Source organism: Abramis brama (genome assembly GCF_963993115.1).
Source record: "Abramis brama genome assembly, chromosome: 6".
Lineage (NCBI taxonomy): Eukaryota > Metazoa > Chordata > Actinopteri > Cypriniformes > Leuciscidae > Abramis > Abramis brama.
Window position 1 is genome coordinate 26,601,548 of NC_139968.1, and position 15,447 is coordinate 26,616,994.

Genomic DNA, 15,447 nt, shown 5'->3' on the forward strand with positions numbered 1-15,447 from the left:
CTTGATGATAATCAAAATGGCTAGTTTTAAACTAGTAAAAATGGCCTTTAAAGACTTTAAATCTGTTTAATAAGCAGAATAATATCAATTCAGATAGTCAACCCTGACACAACATTATCCCTTCATCTATATTTCACTTGTCTTACCCTGATCTGGCATTTTCAGCAAGAGCTCAAGCGTTGGTTTTACCACTCCTTCCTTAGACACATCAATCTTCCAGAATATGGTCACGGAGATCCTGAAAAACATAAAGCCATTGATTTTACCATGTTTCAAGCATGTAATCTGGAGATATCAGTCATGGTAACCATATACATGTACATGAACCTTGTAGGCGCTTGATGCCGCTAACGGAAGGCAAACAGCTAAAGTTACGGAGTTTCCATTTAATTTTCTCAGCTGATGCAACCTACCCGGGAAGTTGAGGACTTCGTATAATCATGAGCTCCGATCTGCATCCCTCTGGAAGGCTGACCACGTCTGGGTACTTGTCCTGCCAAAAAAACCACTCATGTGTTAAAGGAATTAAAAGTCCTGACAGATTCCATCTGACCCACAGCAATCTGGTTCCAAAACACTGGCTGATAACAAAACGGATGCGAACAAAATACAAAGAAATTTACATATTAAAGGATTACGTAATTGTAAGTTGAATTACGGCATTTGCTCCATAACAAGGCAAGATTACATCACGTCACAGTCTGAGACTTTCTGCTTTGAGGACAAAATGATGAATTTTAATTAAATAGATCGCCCAAAACTGTTATTATTTACTCCCCAAACCAGTTTGGCCTTTTTTCTTGCTTGTTTGCAACACAAAATGTAAATTTTCAAGAATGTCCTGACTACTGTTTAATCAAATATTCAAATATAGGACTAGGTCTTTCAGGCTCTAAAATGACCAAAAAGCACCACAAAATTAGTCCCTACGATTATTCAAAGTCTTCTGAAGTCATATGATCAGGACTTGACATTAACACCCGCCAACTCACCAAATGCATATCATACCAACACACATCGATCCTGAAATATCTGAAACGGTTCCAATGCTAATTTTCCTCAGAGACACAATACCAGCTCTGCTTTCTCACTCTCTCTCCGACAGCTGGTGACACACAAACCCGCCTCTAAATTGAGTTCTTTTTCGCTGCTTATTGCGCTTAAACGGTCAAATACACAAAAAATGATGTCAAAATGCCAGACTTGGCAAGTATTCATGTAAACACAATCAGTTATGTTTTATGTGAACAGTTGAGAAAGAAATGGATGTGTAACAGTATAATGGATCCATGCGTCATGTCTTAAAGTGACAGCAGCCTAATATACCTGCTGCCAAATTATGAGATAATATAAAAAATATACGTATATATGGCAGTTTTTCCCCATGGTATTGATATCAAAATGCTGAGTGGCTAGTAACTTTGGAAAACCACTAGCCAGAGTGGATGGTGAGCAAAAAAGTTAAGGTCAAGCCCTGCATATGACCCTTTTGTTAGTAAAAGACAGCGAAAAATATTATTCATTGATAATTTTTCACTGCAGGGAGCTGTTAACTGTTGTGACTGGATCATTGAGACGGTAACTTGAGAACCGGATCAGCCTAATTCATTAACGAATCATTCAGACCAGTTTTGTAAACTGGATCCACTGATGCATTGCAAAGATCGTACTCAATAAAATAAAAAAAAAGAGTCTAGAATATTCCACAGAATGAAGTTATACATGTTTGGAATTAAATGAGGGTGAGCGAATAACAACATTTTTCTCTTAGGTTAACTATCCCTTTAATATTCCAAGTGTTTTTTAATAAATAGAGTCAGTTGAAGACATTTAATAGTCATGCCTTCAGGACTCTGAACCACAGAAGAGAAAATCGAATACACAGAACCATTTAATGCTGACAGTAAATAATAAAATAAAAGAAGAATGTTTCCATCTCTCTGTCTTTTGCAGAAACCACTAAATACAGTTTGAAATTATAGCCTTACACTTAATTATGTATTAAAACACATGGAGAAACTGCTTTAATAAGTAATTAAGACATCTTATTAAACTACTTTTAAATTTAACCCCTCATTTGGCCGTATTTCAACTAGCTCATTAAAAACACATGATAATTCCCATAACCAGCCTAGCGCAACAACCGCATCACAAATCCCTTAAACAAATCCATCAGACTTTCCCATTAGACATCAAAACTTTCCAGAATCTTTTTTCCCAATTCCCACATTACACAGTTGGGAAATGCTGTCATTTACACCATTAACTTGATGTTTCCTCTGGTAAACACTAAGACTTTCTCTAACAAGTATCTTGAAACCTGTCTAAATTCGTGATTGTGAAGACTGTGAAGAGACTAAACACTGTTACGTTCTCAAAGTGAGCTATTTACAATTTTTGCAAATGTTTATTTTTACACGTACACATTGACTTTGGTCAGTCAATGAGTTATGTAATTCATTGCACCCTTTCTTTGCAAATCACTGATAACAAACTTTAAAACCAACTTTAAAATCAAATCTATTTAGTTAAAATATGGAGTTTAAAGATTTAATGGACTTATGGAAAACATTAAAATTATGAAATAAATAATGATTAAATATATGATAAAATTAAATATTTTTTAAAACTTACAAATTGGTGTATGCTTTTACAAATCTTACTATGCAAATGTTTTTCTTATAAATTTTATTTCTTACATTAAAGATTTTGAATCTGTTTGGTAAACTAGTGTTTAACTAGAATATCATCATTGAATTTGCCAAGACTTTTACCTCCCCATAAATATTTTAATAACTTCATGAAGAAATTGCAGTCTAGCTGTCAACTTAAAAAGTTCAACGATTATTTAAAAAGACATCACTGTTTTCGGTAAATGTGACACAGGTCTGGCCAAAGGCTTCAAGGCTTCCTTGAACTAAGCTATTAATTTAGCATCCTTTTAAACAACCCAACCATTATTTGAACTCTATACCTCTATTGTCTGATCCTGAAACGACATGTTATGCTCCCCACGGATCCCTGTCAACAGTTATTAAAACACCAGACAGAGCAACCAGAGTCTCTGGGCTTGTTCAGAAGCCAATACTTTTACTGGATGTTGGGGATCTTCTACCCATTAAATGTTTTAAAAAAAATTGAGCTGAGAAATCAGAAAATCTGAAATTTTGGGATTCCATCTGAGACCTTCATTGTGAGATTCTTGCAGGTTATTTTTTTCAGCAGGTTTAGTTTCAGAAACACAAAACATTATTTAATTTCCACCAAGGTTTGTTAAGAGTGGATGACCCAAGACTGAAACGTTAATCTGAGTGCCTCCAGGGCGATTGTGAGGTACCCAGCTAAAAGGAAAGAAACATAAAACCGCTGACTACACAACATGCCACTGCTGAGTACTTAAGCTCTCTGGCACAACATAAAATATTCCATTATGTTAAAAGTTCCATAAGGAAATACAGTGAACCAGATGCTGAAGCAAACCGACATTACCACAGTGGAAAAATACATCTGAATGCGAAAAATACAGTCCAACCTCATTATCATGGTGCTAGGCATGTGTGTGAAAGACTCTTCTGGGTCTCAAAGTACATTTCAAATGGTCCGTGACATTATACAGACCATTCAAACCAATGGAATTATCTTGTGGAAAGAGGGATTTTTTTTTTAAAGACACCCTAAATTCAACATCCTCTAGTGAGCTGCTTCAAGAAAAGAGCGCCATGTTGGTTGAGTCAACATCCAGACAGAACTAGAAGAATGTCCAACCCTCATAACTTAAGATGTGAACAGTAAGTCGGCAATGCATGAGGAATCCAACATGAAGTAGCATTCACACACCATTTTACTTCCATGATGAAACAGGATATTGAAAGAAAATGAAGGGAGGGACTTGATGCCGAAAAGTGGTTTCTGTAGGATAGATATTTTCAAGGGATGGACTTGAAAAATAAGAGTACTTGTTTGACGTAAGCTGAAAACAAAAGCCATTTCAGAGGTGGAGCAAGTGACTTTATTTTGATTAAAAAAGTATTAAAGATGATATTTTTCTTTTGGAATCATGAATGCCAATGAATAATTCACAATTAAGACCAGGAGCATGTATAAAGAAAGTACATGCAGAGTTGTTATGAACAGTGAACAGTCGCAGCTGTTCATTCCAGTTGGTTGAGTCACAAATCTCCGGCCATTACCTGATGGCAAGTCAAAACATCCTAAAGTGCTGAAACATATTACACCGTTAATTTCACACTACAGTTAAACACTCTTTTGATCTACATCTCTTAAAACTCATCTACGAGGACTATACTGTAAAATCACATTTGTATATTGTTCGAAATGATCCCACATACTTTTACAGATCTCTTAGATCCCTTTTAACCCTAATCTTTTGGATGAGATGTTGCAAGGAACGACAAAGCATTTGATCATGTAAGAGTGATATCAGCTTCAATCTATGGTTGGATATGTTTTCAATTTAGATTCTCATGAGATGACCAAAAAAAAAAAAAAAAAATCCTATCTGCAATGCATTTCTGAAGATTGTTTTATTCTGAAAGCTCTGGCATAATGTCTCAAACTCTGCTCTTTGTTAAAGTCTATCTGCTAGTTTGTTAGCACAAAGTACGGTGTAATTTCCACTCATTTAAAGGCATACAAAAATGTCGAAGAATAAAGAGTTTTTGCACAACCTTTTTCATAAATGTCAACTGTTTAATTCATAAACATCAGATCAAAATTAATCAGCTGTCTGATTGTCCAAATCTTCAGGCATCATCTTCACAATGAATTGCTATTAAACTACACAAGATGTGTACAAAAGATTGATTATTAATTTGTCTACAGATGAACCTAAACACAGCAAACAAATAGGATTTTTTACTGTATAAAATTGCATTATCTTTGTTTACTGTCAAAAGATTTAAAATATATAATGTTATTGTGATAAATTAGTAAAATAATGACAAAAAATAATGTCTTAAGATATATTTAGATATATCTATTTGCCTACAGAGAATAAACCTTTACTGCATAAAACTGCATTATATTTGTTTAAAGTCAAAAGATCTTGAATATAAAATGTTGTGACATGACTAAAATGATTTATAAAGAACAATGGTGTACCTGTTGTGAGAGTTTAATATTTCTAACAGTGCAACTACACTAAGTAGTCCAGAACACAGTCTGCCAAATACATTTTATATTCATTAATCTTATTATACAACAGTTAGTTAGTGACACGCAAAGCTTGATTTGCTTCCCTTGGAAATATTTTCATTGGCAGACAAAAGATATACAAACAATCTGGCCAAATTTGGTCTAAAATATTTGATAACACCTTCTAGTGTGAATCACAGCCAGATTAATCTTTATCATACACTCTAAAGATACTAATTGTCTAAATATATCCTTCTTTTGAGGCATATAAATGAAATAATGGACATTAGATGTGATATATGTTTAAGCTCCAATCTAATTATAGCACACAACTGCTTGACCACGACCCTCCGTGTACAAAACTGGAAGGAAAGTTGAGATCTTTGTTCAGCTCAGTGTGCCCACCCTCTGAAATGTGAGATGGGACGGTCTCATTGGGCAGTAGGGGGTCGACCAATACAGCTTGAAAACCCGTCCAAAGACGCCTGAAAACCAGTCCAGACTCCCTCTGATCAGCTCATTCAAGCTAAAATGTTTCGCCCATTTTCTGCACTCACTCAAAGCTTTTACAGAGGTGCTAATGACAAGCCAGATGCCACCTCTCTGTTTGAGTACAGTACCCGTCCTAGCCTAGTAATTAGGACACACAAAATCACCAAGTTCTTTCGCCTGAGAGAGGCAGTATCTTGTCACGACCCTCATTTTGCTGAATCTTTCAGAGACAGAACTGGAGAAGTTCTGCCCGAGCGAGTCCCGACTAAACGCTAGAGCAGCCCCTGTCTGTTTTTGACATTTATCAGCCTTCTTGCTGCGGAGCAGACGCACACACACTTCTTGCGTTGCTGGCAAATCCCACAGCTTTTGGGGAAAGAGCGGAAATATTTGGCCTCACAAAACCGCCCGAAACCAGTGGTAACGTACAAACGACTCTCTCCTCTCTTTCAGCTCTCACCCTCAGTAATGTCGTAAAACACTTTTTGTAGAACACTAATTGTTTTTCTTCTTCCGTCTGCGGGGTGCATGTCACATTTAAATGGGTTTATAGATGAAAACTTTTCTTTGCATGCGGATTGGAACATCTCCACTAAACATTGAGATGTTTGCATCTGGAGTGACGACAAACGTCTTGTGAAATAGGTCTGTCTCATCGCTGAAGCACAAAGACAGCTGCAGGACTGTAAAAAAACATATAGCTTTACTGTACCTGGTTTTCATTACAGCGCTGAGAGGGGGACCCAGTAACATGCACGCCCCTCCGGGATGTTTTTACTCATGGAAGTATATTTCGCCCCTTTCGTTCTCTGTCTAAGCTGTAGGTTTTATAGATTCTTTCCATCTGAGCCTGGTCATCCTAAAGAGCTTAATTAAAACACTTTTCCCTCTCGTCTACATTTCTTTTTTTCCTCCATCTCACCACAGCTCTGATTTAATGCTAACCGTATGACTTTGCCTGAGGGTTGGATTGATGTTTAGACGCCCTCTGCACACATATCAGCAGTGCTCAGCTGTTGATTTTATTCTTGTTTCCTATTACTGTAAGTCTGGGTAATCTGTGTTGTCATCTTTTCCTTTTCTGGCTTGGCTTTTCTTCTTCAAGCACTTCGAACTTTGAGACATGCAAGTGACCGATTTGTAAAAATAAATAAAAAAATCAGTAAAAAAAGAAGGTGACTGAATTAACCATAATCACTATTAATAAAATGGTAGTTTTAGTCTTTTGAAATGACGCAACAACTCAATTAATCAATTTTAAACGAATAATTTGTTCGCCATGCCGAAATTGTTAATTGCTACTCGGTTTAAAGTGTAAAGAGTTTCCATTCCTCTAATAATTTAAATTTAAACTTAAACCAATAACCATTCCATTACCATTCTGCTAATAATTTTACATATACACACACACACACACACACACACACACACACACACACACATACATATATACAGAAAAAAATAGTTACTAGTTATTTCTTTGTAATTATTTGTGAAATTTACTAGCAATTACCCCCTCTCTCTATATAAACGTGTGTGTGTGTGTGTATTTCATGTGAATCCTATTTAGGTTCTAAAAGACCATTTTTATGAGCTGAATTGAGGCTGCAACAAACTGAACTGATTGAACTGACCATAAAAACTATTAATAAAACTTGAAAATCATAATAAATTGCAATATGTGCGCACATATGGCTTTACTGGAACATTTTAGATAATTTAATATGGCACATTGGACGATCTGGAGCCACTAACGTGATGACATAATTTATACAAATTTATTGAAAGAACCAGTTTGCGTAAACGAGTCGTACTTCCCATAACTACAACCTGAGAGTATGAGTGTCATCGAGACCAAGTCTGTTCTTACTTAAAATCTGTGCTATGATTGTTACATTTGAACATAATACTTAAAACCCCTTGCAGTTCTCTAAACACCACTCATCACACACCTAAATAACAGTTTTACTCTTTTACAGTAAAGGTGTTAAAGGCTACTATTCCTTCAAAGCTGTCTGGCTTTCCAGGGTCAAACTTTTAGAGGCTGGATCACCTGTAATGCCGTAACTTATCATTATGGAAATGTGTACGCAGACAGTATACATTAACAGAGTTATATGAGGAACACGTAGGGCTGAGATGCCTCTGTGTTTCATCCCACAGGTTTCAGCTATGAGGCTAAAACTGATTCTGGCACTGTCACTCTTCGTCTGCATGACCTTCAGCCTCGCAAAAGATCAGAGTCATCCCTTGGCACGAGGTAGAAGACGAGGTGTTGGACCAAAACGAGCAAGAAAACAGACGTCTATTACCACCTTGCAGCAGGGAAGATTGTCAGAAAGCAATGGACAAGATGGATCTATTTTTATTGAATCTCACAAGAACACAAAAGAGCCAAAGCCAGACTACGGAGCGACTTCAGGTCAGTGTTGGGAAAGCTACTTTGAGACTGTAGTTTGTCAAGCTATAAACTACTCGCCATTTAAATTAGATAATTAAGACAGTTGTTTTACTCATATACAGATGTGCTGTATATAACTTAACTTTGACAATAGCTGATGCCAACTTTTACTGTTCATAAACAAACCATAAACTTGGCTAATCATGAAATTGCGCCAGGTTTATGGTAAGCGAATAAAAGTAACCAGATGGCTACGTTAAAACATTTAAATATGATTATTTTTTTATATAGTTAATGTTGTGAGGTTCAAAAAAGCCATAAAAAAAAAAACAAGAATAAAAAAACAGAGTGGTTAGTTTACATGGTTTAGTACATGACCATTTTGCCCAGGGTGGTAATGGTCAGGACTGAACACTGACCACATGATTATACACTGGCAACACGTGACCGTGTGACCCTGCAATTCGCAAACACAAACATCTGTTTGCGCCTTAGAAGTAAAAGCGTAGATAATACCACCAACACACATTGTAAGTGCCTTGAGCATTAATCTCAATAACATCTGTAAAAAAAAATGTAAACAGCGCAAATATGGTCAGTAAGACTCCATTAAAACTACAGAAAAAAACACTACTTCCCAGTAGACACATTTTAGTACTGTATTGCTAGCATGTGTGCACCATTTTAAACTGCGAAGATCTCTGTACATGAGAATGTAGATAGCCATTTGCCATGTGGAAAACAGTGTTGCGATAGACTGCTATATATAGCCATTTTACATCCAGATTATATGCATTGGATGAAAACATTGGGCCAGATGGGCCTCAACAGGCGTGTTAGCATCCAAAATCGTCTAACAGCCCTGTACATGCATAATGTGGCTTCTGTTGCCAATCATTTCAAGTGAATTATATTTTTATTAAATCACATTTTAAATAAATAAATAATCAAATCAACATAAAAGTGACATCCTTGAGCATTTTCAAGTTACCCTAGAAAAACCAAAATTAAAATGAATCAGACTGATTCATTAGAGATTCATTGTTTTGAACTGATTCTTTGCAATTATTTCACTGCAACATTTGGCAATCAATCACATTTCTATGTTTCTTTCTTGTTTGTATAATTATTCCAGGAAAATCCGAGCACTGTGTATTTCGTGGCATCACCATGTATGATAAAACGGTGTGGTCGCCGAAGCCATGCGTGAATTGCCTGTGTTCCAGCGGCGAGGTGGTCTGCGACCAAATACTGTGTCCCGCCCTACAGTGCCAACTCAAATTTCAACGAATCGGAGAGTGCTGCCCAATTTGCATTGACCCAGGTTTGAATAAAGCATGGCATTAGCACTGCCTGCCAGCATATTTTATATATTAATTGTTGTGTTTGATCTTTCCTTGTCTTATAAATTAACTGTTGGCATGGTCTCAGTTGTCGACGCCCCGGAGTATTCAGGTGACTCTCCCGTCCCCACCGATCTCACCGAGCCCTATACCGGAATATCACAAAGCCAGAAAGACAGACAAAAAAAGGATGAACAAGAACGAATTCGCAAAAAAGATGCTGATCGCAAGCAGAGAAAGAAGCAGAAAAAAGAGGACGCCAAGAGACAGAGAAAGTTAAAAGAAGCCAGAGAAAAAGAGGAGGAGCAAAGGAGGCTACGAGAGGAGGAAGAGGAGAGAGCGGCGGCAGAGGAGAGGAAGAGAAGGATGGAAGAACAGCGGAAGGCCGAGGAGGACAGGGCTCGAAGGCTAGAGATGGAGCAAAAAGAGATGATGAGAGCTCTGGAGGAGGCAGCCGAACGTGCCCAGGAAGGACTCCGTGGGGACGAGGCCACTGAAGACGAGGACGAGGTCTGGCTGAGGGGAGACGTTTTTCAAATGCCACCCGTGCCACCAACGAGAGCAGCAGGTCCTCCTCTCTTAGCTCTCCAAGAGCCAACCGAACCAGACGAGGAGGACACTGAACCAGGCGAAGAGGAACCAGAAGTAGTCGAGGAGGAGTCTGAGATGGTAACCACATCGCTGCCACAAGGTTGTTCGATCTCTGATGTCACTATCTCCTGTGAAAATGCTAAACTGACGGGTATTCCTCCACTGTCCATTCCTGAGCTCAAATCACTCAGCCTACAGGGTGAGGAAGGCCACATCTCCGCATAACCCCTGTACAGGTCGTAACGAGATACAGGCACTGAAATTGAACTAAGATCATTACCTAAGACACATGCAAGAAATTAAGCCTAAATCAGTACATATGCCAGTGTTTACACAGTCCATGTATACAGATCCCAGTGAGGCTGATTTTGATAACTTGTCATGCATTATAAAATTACAGGCAATGAAATCAAAACCATCCCTGCTGGAGCATTCAATGGCATTCCCAACCTAGAATGGATTGACCTGGGGAAAAACAAGATCTTGTCCTCTGGCATTGACCCACAAGCTTTTAAAGTAAGTTCAAAATAAATGTTTCCTGCATCAGCAATAAACACAATCTTTTCCTTTTGGTGAGAAAAACATTTTGATCTCTGAAAAAATCAAACTACAATTTTCTTGCCTTGCCATATTTGCAATTGTTTGGATGACAAAACGTTCATGTTTCACATGTTAACGACTGAATAGCTGTGGTTCAAAAAAATTGTGCAAATATTGTGCATGTTAACGTCATTTAGTTGCATCAGACCAAATAAGCCCTGTCTGTTGCCAATAATGTGATCTTGACATTCTGCAAGGCATTTGACCAAGGCTGCAAAGAAATGGCTAATCTCACATAATGTTGTTGGAATCTTAAAAGTCTGCTTAATGTAGAGAGAGACAGAAAATAAAAAAGTGTAAATAATCGGACTGTTGACATGAAAACCGACCCATGAGTGTAAATTTGCTGAGTCAGACTGACATGTACATATATCGTTTTTTTAGGATCATACAGCATTCTGGCAATTGAGATAATGTTCCTTTCCATTACTGCCTCTTGTTCAGAAATTTATATGAACATTTCTTCATGTCTTCCAGCTGAACTTCAGTTGAATTAGAGAAGCAAATGTTTCTTCCATAACGGTTTAAAGCCGTGCAAAAACAATAAAATCTGCAAACCTGACAGTGCTGAACTACACTTTTCTCCAATATTTTGCTCTGCTCATTACCATATGGCTTTTACAGAAGTTTCACAAATCTTGCTCTTATACAAACACTATACCCACTTGTACTTGACACTTGTAGCCATGCTTTTTTTGCACAGCCTTTCAAATAAAAACAAAATTCCATGGCACATGTTCAAGTGAAACAACAGAGGGTATGCTACGCTAGTCTTTCCTATTTTCACTGGGTTCTAACCAGTAGAAATATGCCCATCATCTGAAACAAATAGTGAAGTTTGTATATACTATATAGTATATATACAGTATCCAGACTGTGTCAATTCATCAGAAAGTTTGGTGTTACAATCAGAAATAACGTATATGATAGCGATATGGCATATGGAGTCCAAACAACTGGTTGTTTAGTTAGAAAACATGCGTCAAACAAAAACATACACGTCAGCATAACTAATAAGTATCCAAAGCACTGCGAGAAAACCAAAGTAGAAAACTTTCACTGAAGGATTTCGAAAGTTTTCGAACCTTTATTTTTTCGCACCTAAAGATTAATGACGTGATTTTTATGTAACTGTCTTTTAAGGGTCTTAAATTCCTGTCTCGCCTGTATATGGATGGAAACCTTCTGGAACAAATTCCCTCTGAGCTCCCATCAACACTCCAGGAGCTTAAGATAAATGAGAACAATCTAAAAGAAATTGAGGAAAACAGCTTTGAAGGTAAAACAGTTACGCAGAATTGCCATGTATAAAGGTCAGCATAATTAGAACATCTATAAAAGGCTAACATTTAATCAGCTAATACTAGCATGAAATGTTCCTTACCTAATGTTGTACAAAGAAAACACAATATTTTCACAAACTGCTTCATAATTCCTGGAAGGTCTCAGCAGTCTGGTTACTTTGGAAATGGAAGGGAACTTGCTCAGTGAAGGTCATGTGAATCCACAGGCCTTTAAGCCCCTCAAAGAGCTGACTTACCTTCGGCTAAGCAGAAACCATTTCCGTACCATTCCTCAGGGCCTACCTGCATCTCTACTGGTAAGTTTTGAAAATGGAGAACTATTCTGCAGTCAAGGAACATCAAGAAATATAGAAACCATGACTTAGTCAAACAACTTTGTTCATTTAATTGCACATACATTTGTGGGCTACAAATCAGCATTTGTTCTACAGTACCTGTGGAAAACCAGTGGCACTAAAACAGCAATTAAGGCAAACCAAAACCAACACTTTAACACAGAGTAATTCAAAGCTGCTCAAGTCAAACTTAATTGCATTGTCAAGTAACAACTGTTTCTGTTTATTTATTCAATGAAGCAAAGTTACTTCATATTCTCTTTGACGTTTAGGAGTTGTACCTTGAGAACAATCTTATTGAAGACATCTCTGAAACAGCATTCAACCACACCACAAACATCAACGTCATTGTGCTACGACATAATAAATTAGATGAGTCAAGCATTGCACCTTTCACCTGGATCAATCACAGGTGTGTGTCTTCAACAAGGTTAACAATCAAACCAATATTTAGGCAAATACTGTTGTTCTATTATAAGCCTAATTTGCATATTAATAACTAATTTGCAGAGTAAATTGAAACTGCAGAAGTTTTAGCACATTTAGCCTCTGGTTACACTGGATTGTGGGTGGTTAGTTAATACGCTTTTGCACTGAAATATTGCATGCTAAAGTGGCGAAAACAGTTTTGTGCAATAATCCTTTCCTAACTGAAAAATGGAAAAGTATCTAGAAGTGAAAAACCTTTTCTGGGTTTTTTAAACACATGAACTCTAATTCTACTTTTCCCGCTGTATCTAAAAGGAACCTGGAATCTATAGATCTCTCGCACAACAACTTCTACCTGGTTCCATCCTTCCTGCCAAAGTCACTGGTTCATCTGGTTTTGGTCGGGAATCAGATTGAACGCATTCCAGGATACGTGTTCGCACACATGGAGCCTGGCCTTGAGTACCTCTACCTCTCTTACAACAAGCTGGACGGTGACGCCGTGGAGCCAGAGTCATTTTTTGGCACCTTCAACACTATGACTGAACTCTGTCTAGACCATAACCAACTTACGTCTATTCCAATGGGAATTAATGAGATGACAGCGTTACATTTCCTACGACTTAACAACAACAAAATAAGGTACAGTGCTAGCCTCCTGCAAAGATGAACATGTCTAGTTTGTCATAATTTCCTGGGACACATACATACACAACAAAAACAAGATAAATTTATGTATGAAAGATATTAAAAAAAATATTATTCCAGACATATTGCCAAAATGATTTTTTGCAACATATGGAGAACTTATGTACTTAGATTATGTTAAATTCTTCCTCCAACAGGCATGTTTCAGAAGACGCCATCTGCGACCCCTTGAATGACGATGACTCTCATCTAGTTGCCCTTCGCCTCGAGAACAATTTCCTTGACCCACGGAAAATCCCACCCACGGCTTTCTCCTGCGTCCGCTCCTACTCAAGTGTTGTTTTAAAGCCTCAGAGGATTAAGTAACTGTAATCTTGTCTACTATTATTATAAACCACTAAAGGCCGTAAACATAAAACTAATTTGATTCCTGTGAAACGTACAGTTATCATGAAAATATAATTTTTTTCTTTTTACCCCAAAAATTGCTAACAGAGACAATTCTTGCATTGAATCTCTGTTTGGTATGTTTATTTTCTGTCTTGTTTTTTTTTTTTTTTTAAGCTTCCATTTATTAGTCAAGGTAAGATGAGACATGTTCACAGCCTCAAGGATCATGGCAGAATGCTGCCGTTGTTCGCGCCTGTCTAGACGTGTCTTTGTAGGATGCATGGATCAGCTGTACAATACTTCAAGAGGAAAAAAGTAGCAGAATATAACTTTGTATTCTATGTTGAGATGTATCTTATTCTTGTCATAACAGTATTAAGTTTGTCTGTCGTAGTGAAGAAAAACAGGATGCATGGCTTTTCTTAAGTGTTTATAAAAAAAGGCAGCCAAAATCAACCTGCTTACATAAATGCATTTTTCTACTAAGACAGGACCAATAAGGACGTTTACTACTGAGAGAACTGTGATGCATAATTGAAAGATATCTACATGATTCAAGTCATTTAAGTGAGCACAGATTTGTATTTGCTTAGTTTAGAATTCAGTGGGAAAATCAATACAGCTTCAATAAAAACACATTTTCCTATGTATTTTACATTCATTTTATCCAAAAGTGTGAGATGAATTAAGCTATCACATAAAAATATTTCCTAAAATGTCTATTGTACTTCTTTCCTAAAATACCTCAGTATAAAAACATCTGCGATCTATAAACGTTCGACAGAAGTTCTGCTAATGGAATTGCTGCAGACTGAAGCACATTAATGACCCCTGTAAATGATCTGACTATGACATCATAGTCTTCCGCTCCTTCTAAGATTCCTCTAAGGTTCCGAGTTCCCACTACATCATAGCCAGAGAAATGTGGACGATTACTGGAGAAATGCCTCTGAGGTTGAATTGGGGTTTCACTGATTTCAGACTACAACTAAAATGAGAGGAAAGAATAAACAACAAAAAAATGCCTGGAAGGGGGATCATCTCAGAAGCTTTCCATGAAGTTTTCCATGATTCAGTGACTCACATACTAGTCACATGGCTTTTACTTACTTTTATTTTGGGGGGGGGGGGGGGGATAATCAACAGCTGAACCACCCCCTCCTTGTGTCTGGGTACAGTTAAATCTTGCTCTATATTTAGAGGACAAGCAAAGCTGTGGAAAAATGCCAATATATCTCAAGGCTGCGCAAGTGTTTGCAAGGTCGAGACATTTCCAACATGGTTCTGCATGTCACAACATTACAACAAATAAGATTGAAGGTGTGAAATACAAAAGAATTCGAAAATGGTTGAGGGAAATTACTGGTACTTTCTGAATAATCTAAGCACATCTACACATTTCTACCTTTCCTCAACCAGTTCACCCTTATGTTGTGTCTGTAATAGTATCTACATCCTTTTAATTTACGGCACCAACTCGACATACCACAAACCTTTATTGGTTTGAGGTTGGTTATCATTTCGGAAGGAATGCTGGCCAGTGAGACCCAGGAGAATGAACGGAGAAACCATGAGACATAGGAACTTCCATCATCTCAAAACCCCCAGCCAAACCCAAGCATATGTGGCGCCACCAGTACTGCCCTGTGAATAGAGAGGGGTCGCGTTTTGTGCTGCTGTAAGCAAACAGCACTGTAAAGTCTGGAAAAGTTATCATCCAACATTTAGTTTTAGATTAAAGGTCCCCCATGGATTGGGAC

General features: G+C 37.5%; 2 protein-coding genes across 3 annotated transcripts in view; one reads left to right on the plus strand and one right to left on the minus strand.

The window, feature by feature from the left end:
- Nucleotides 1–15,447, minus strand: part of cenpp (centromere protein P) — a 46,328-nt gene that overhangs the window by 376 nt on the left and 30,505 nt on the right. For both annotated transcript variants that reach the window (XM_084115996.1, XM_084115995.1), the window contains exons 7-8: nt 414–493; nt 147–238 (exon numbers count right to left, since the gene is read on the minus strand). In XM_084115996.1, the coding sequence (XP_083972122.1) occupies nt 147–238; nt 414–493 (172 nt within the window). The remainder of the gene's footprint in view (nt 1–146; nt 239–413; nt 494–15,447) is intronic.
- Nucleotides 5,723–14,403, plus strand: ecm2 (extracellular matrix protein 2, female organ and adipocyte specific). The gene is made up of 10 exons (XM_084115992.1): nt 5,723–6,066; nt 7,810–8,068; nt 9,183–9,371; nt 9,479–10,180; nt 10,382–10,497; nt 11,725–11,860; nt 12,024–12,181; nt 12,493–12,632; nt 12,965–13,291; nt 13,495–14,403. Exons 2-10 carry the CDS (start codon nt 7,819–7,821, stop codon nt 13,661–13,663), a joined length of 2,187 nt encoding a protein of 728 aa, XP_083972118.1. The 5' UTR covers nt 5,723–6,066; nt 7,810–7,818; the 3' UTR covers nt 13,664–14,403.

What these genes read in the sequence shown, in the direction of transcription:
- ecm2 (XM_084115992.1), top strand. Translation starts at nt 7,819, where the DNA reads ATGAGGCTAAAACTGATTCTGGCACTGTCACTCTTCGTCTGCATGACC. An exon ending in AGACTACGGAGCGACTTCAG is followed by an intron (nt 8,069 to 9,182) that starts GTCAGTGTTGGG and finishes TAATTATTCCAG; the next exon opens with GAAAATCCGAGCACTGTGTA. An exon ending in TGAGGAAAACAGCTTTGAAG is followed by an intron (nt 11,861 to 12,023) that starts GTAAAACAGTTA and finishes AATTCCTGGAAG; the next exon opens with GTCTCAGCAGTCTGGTTACT.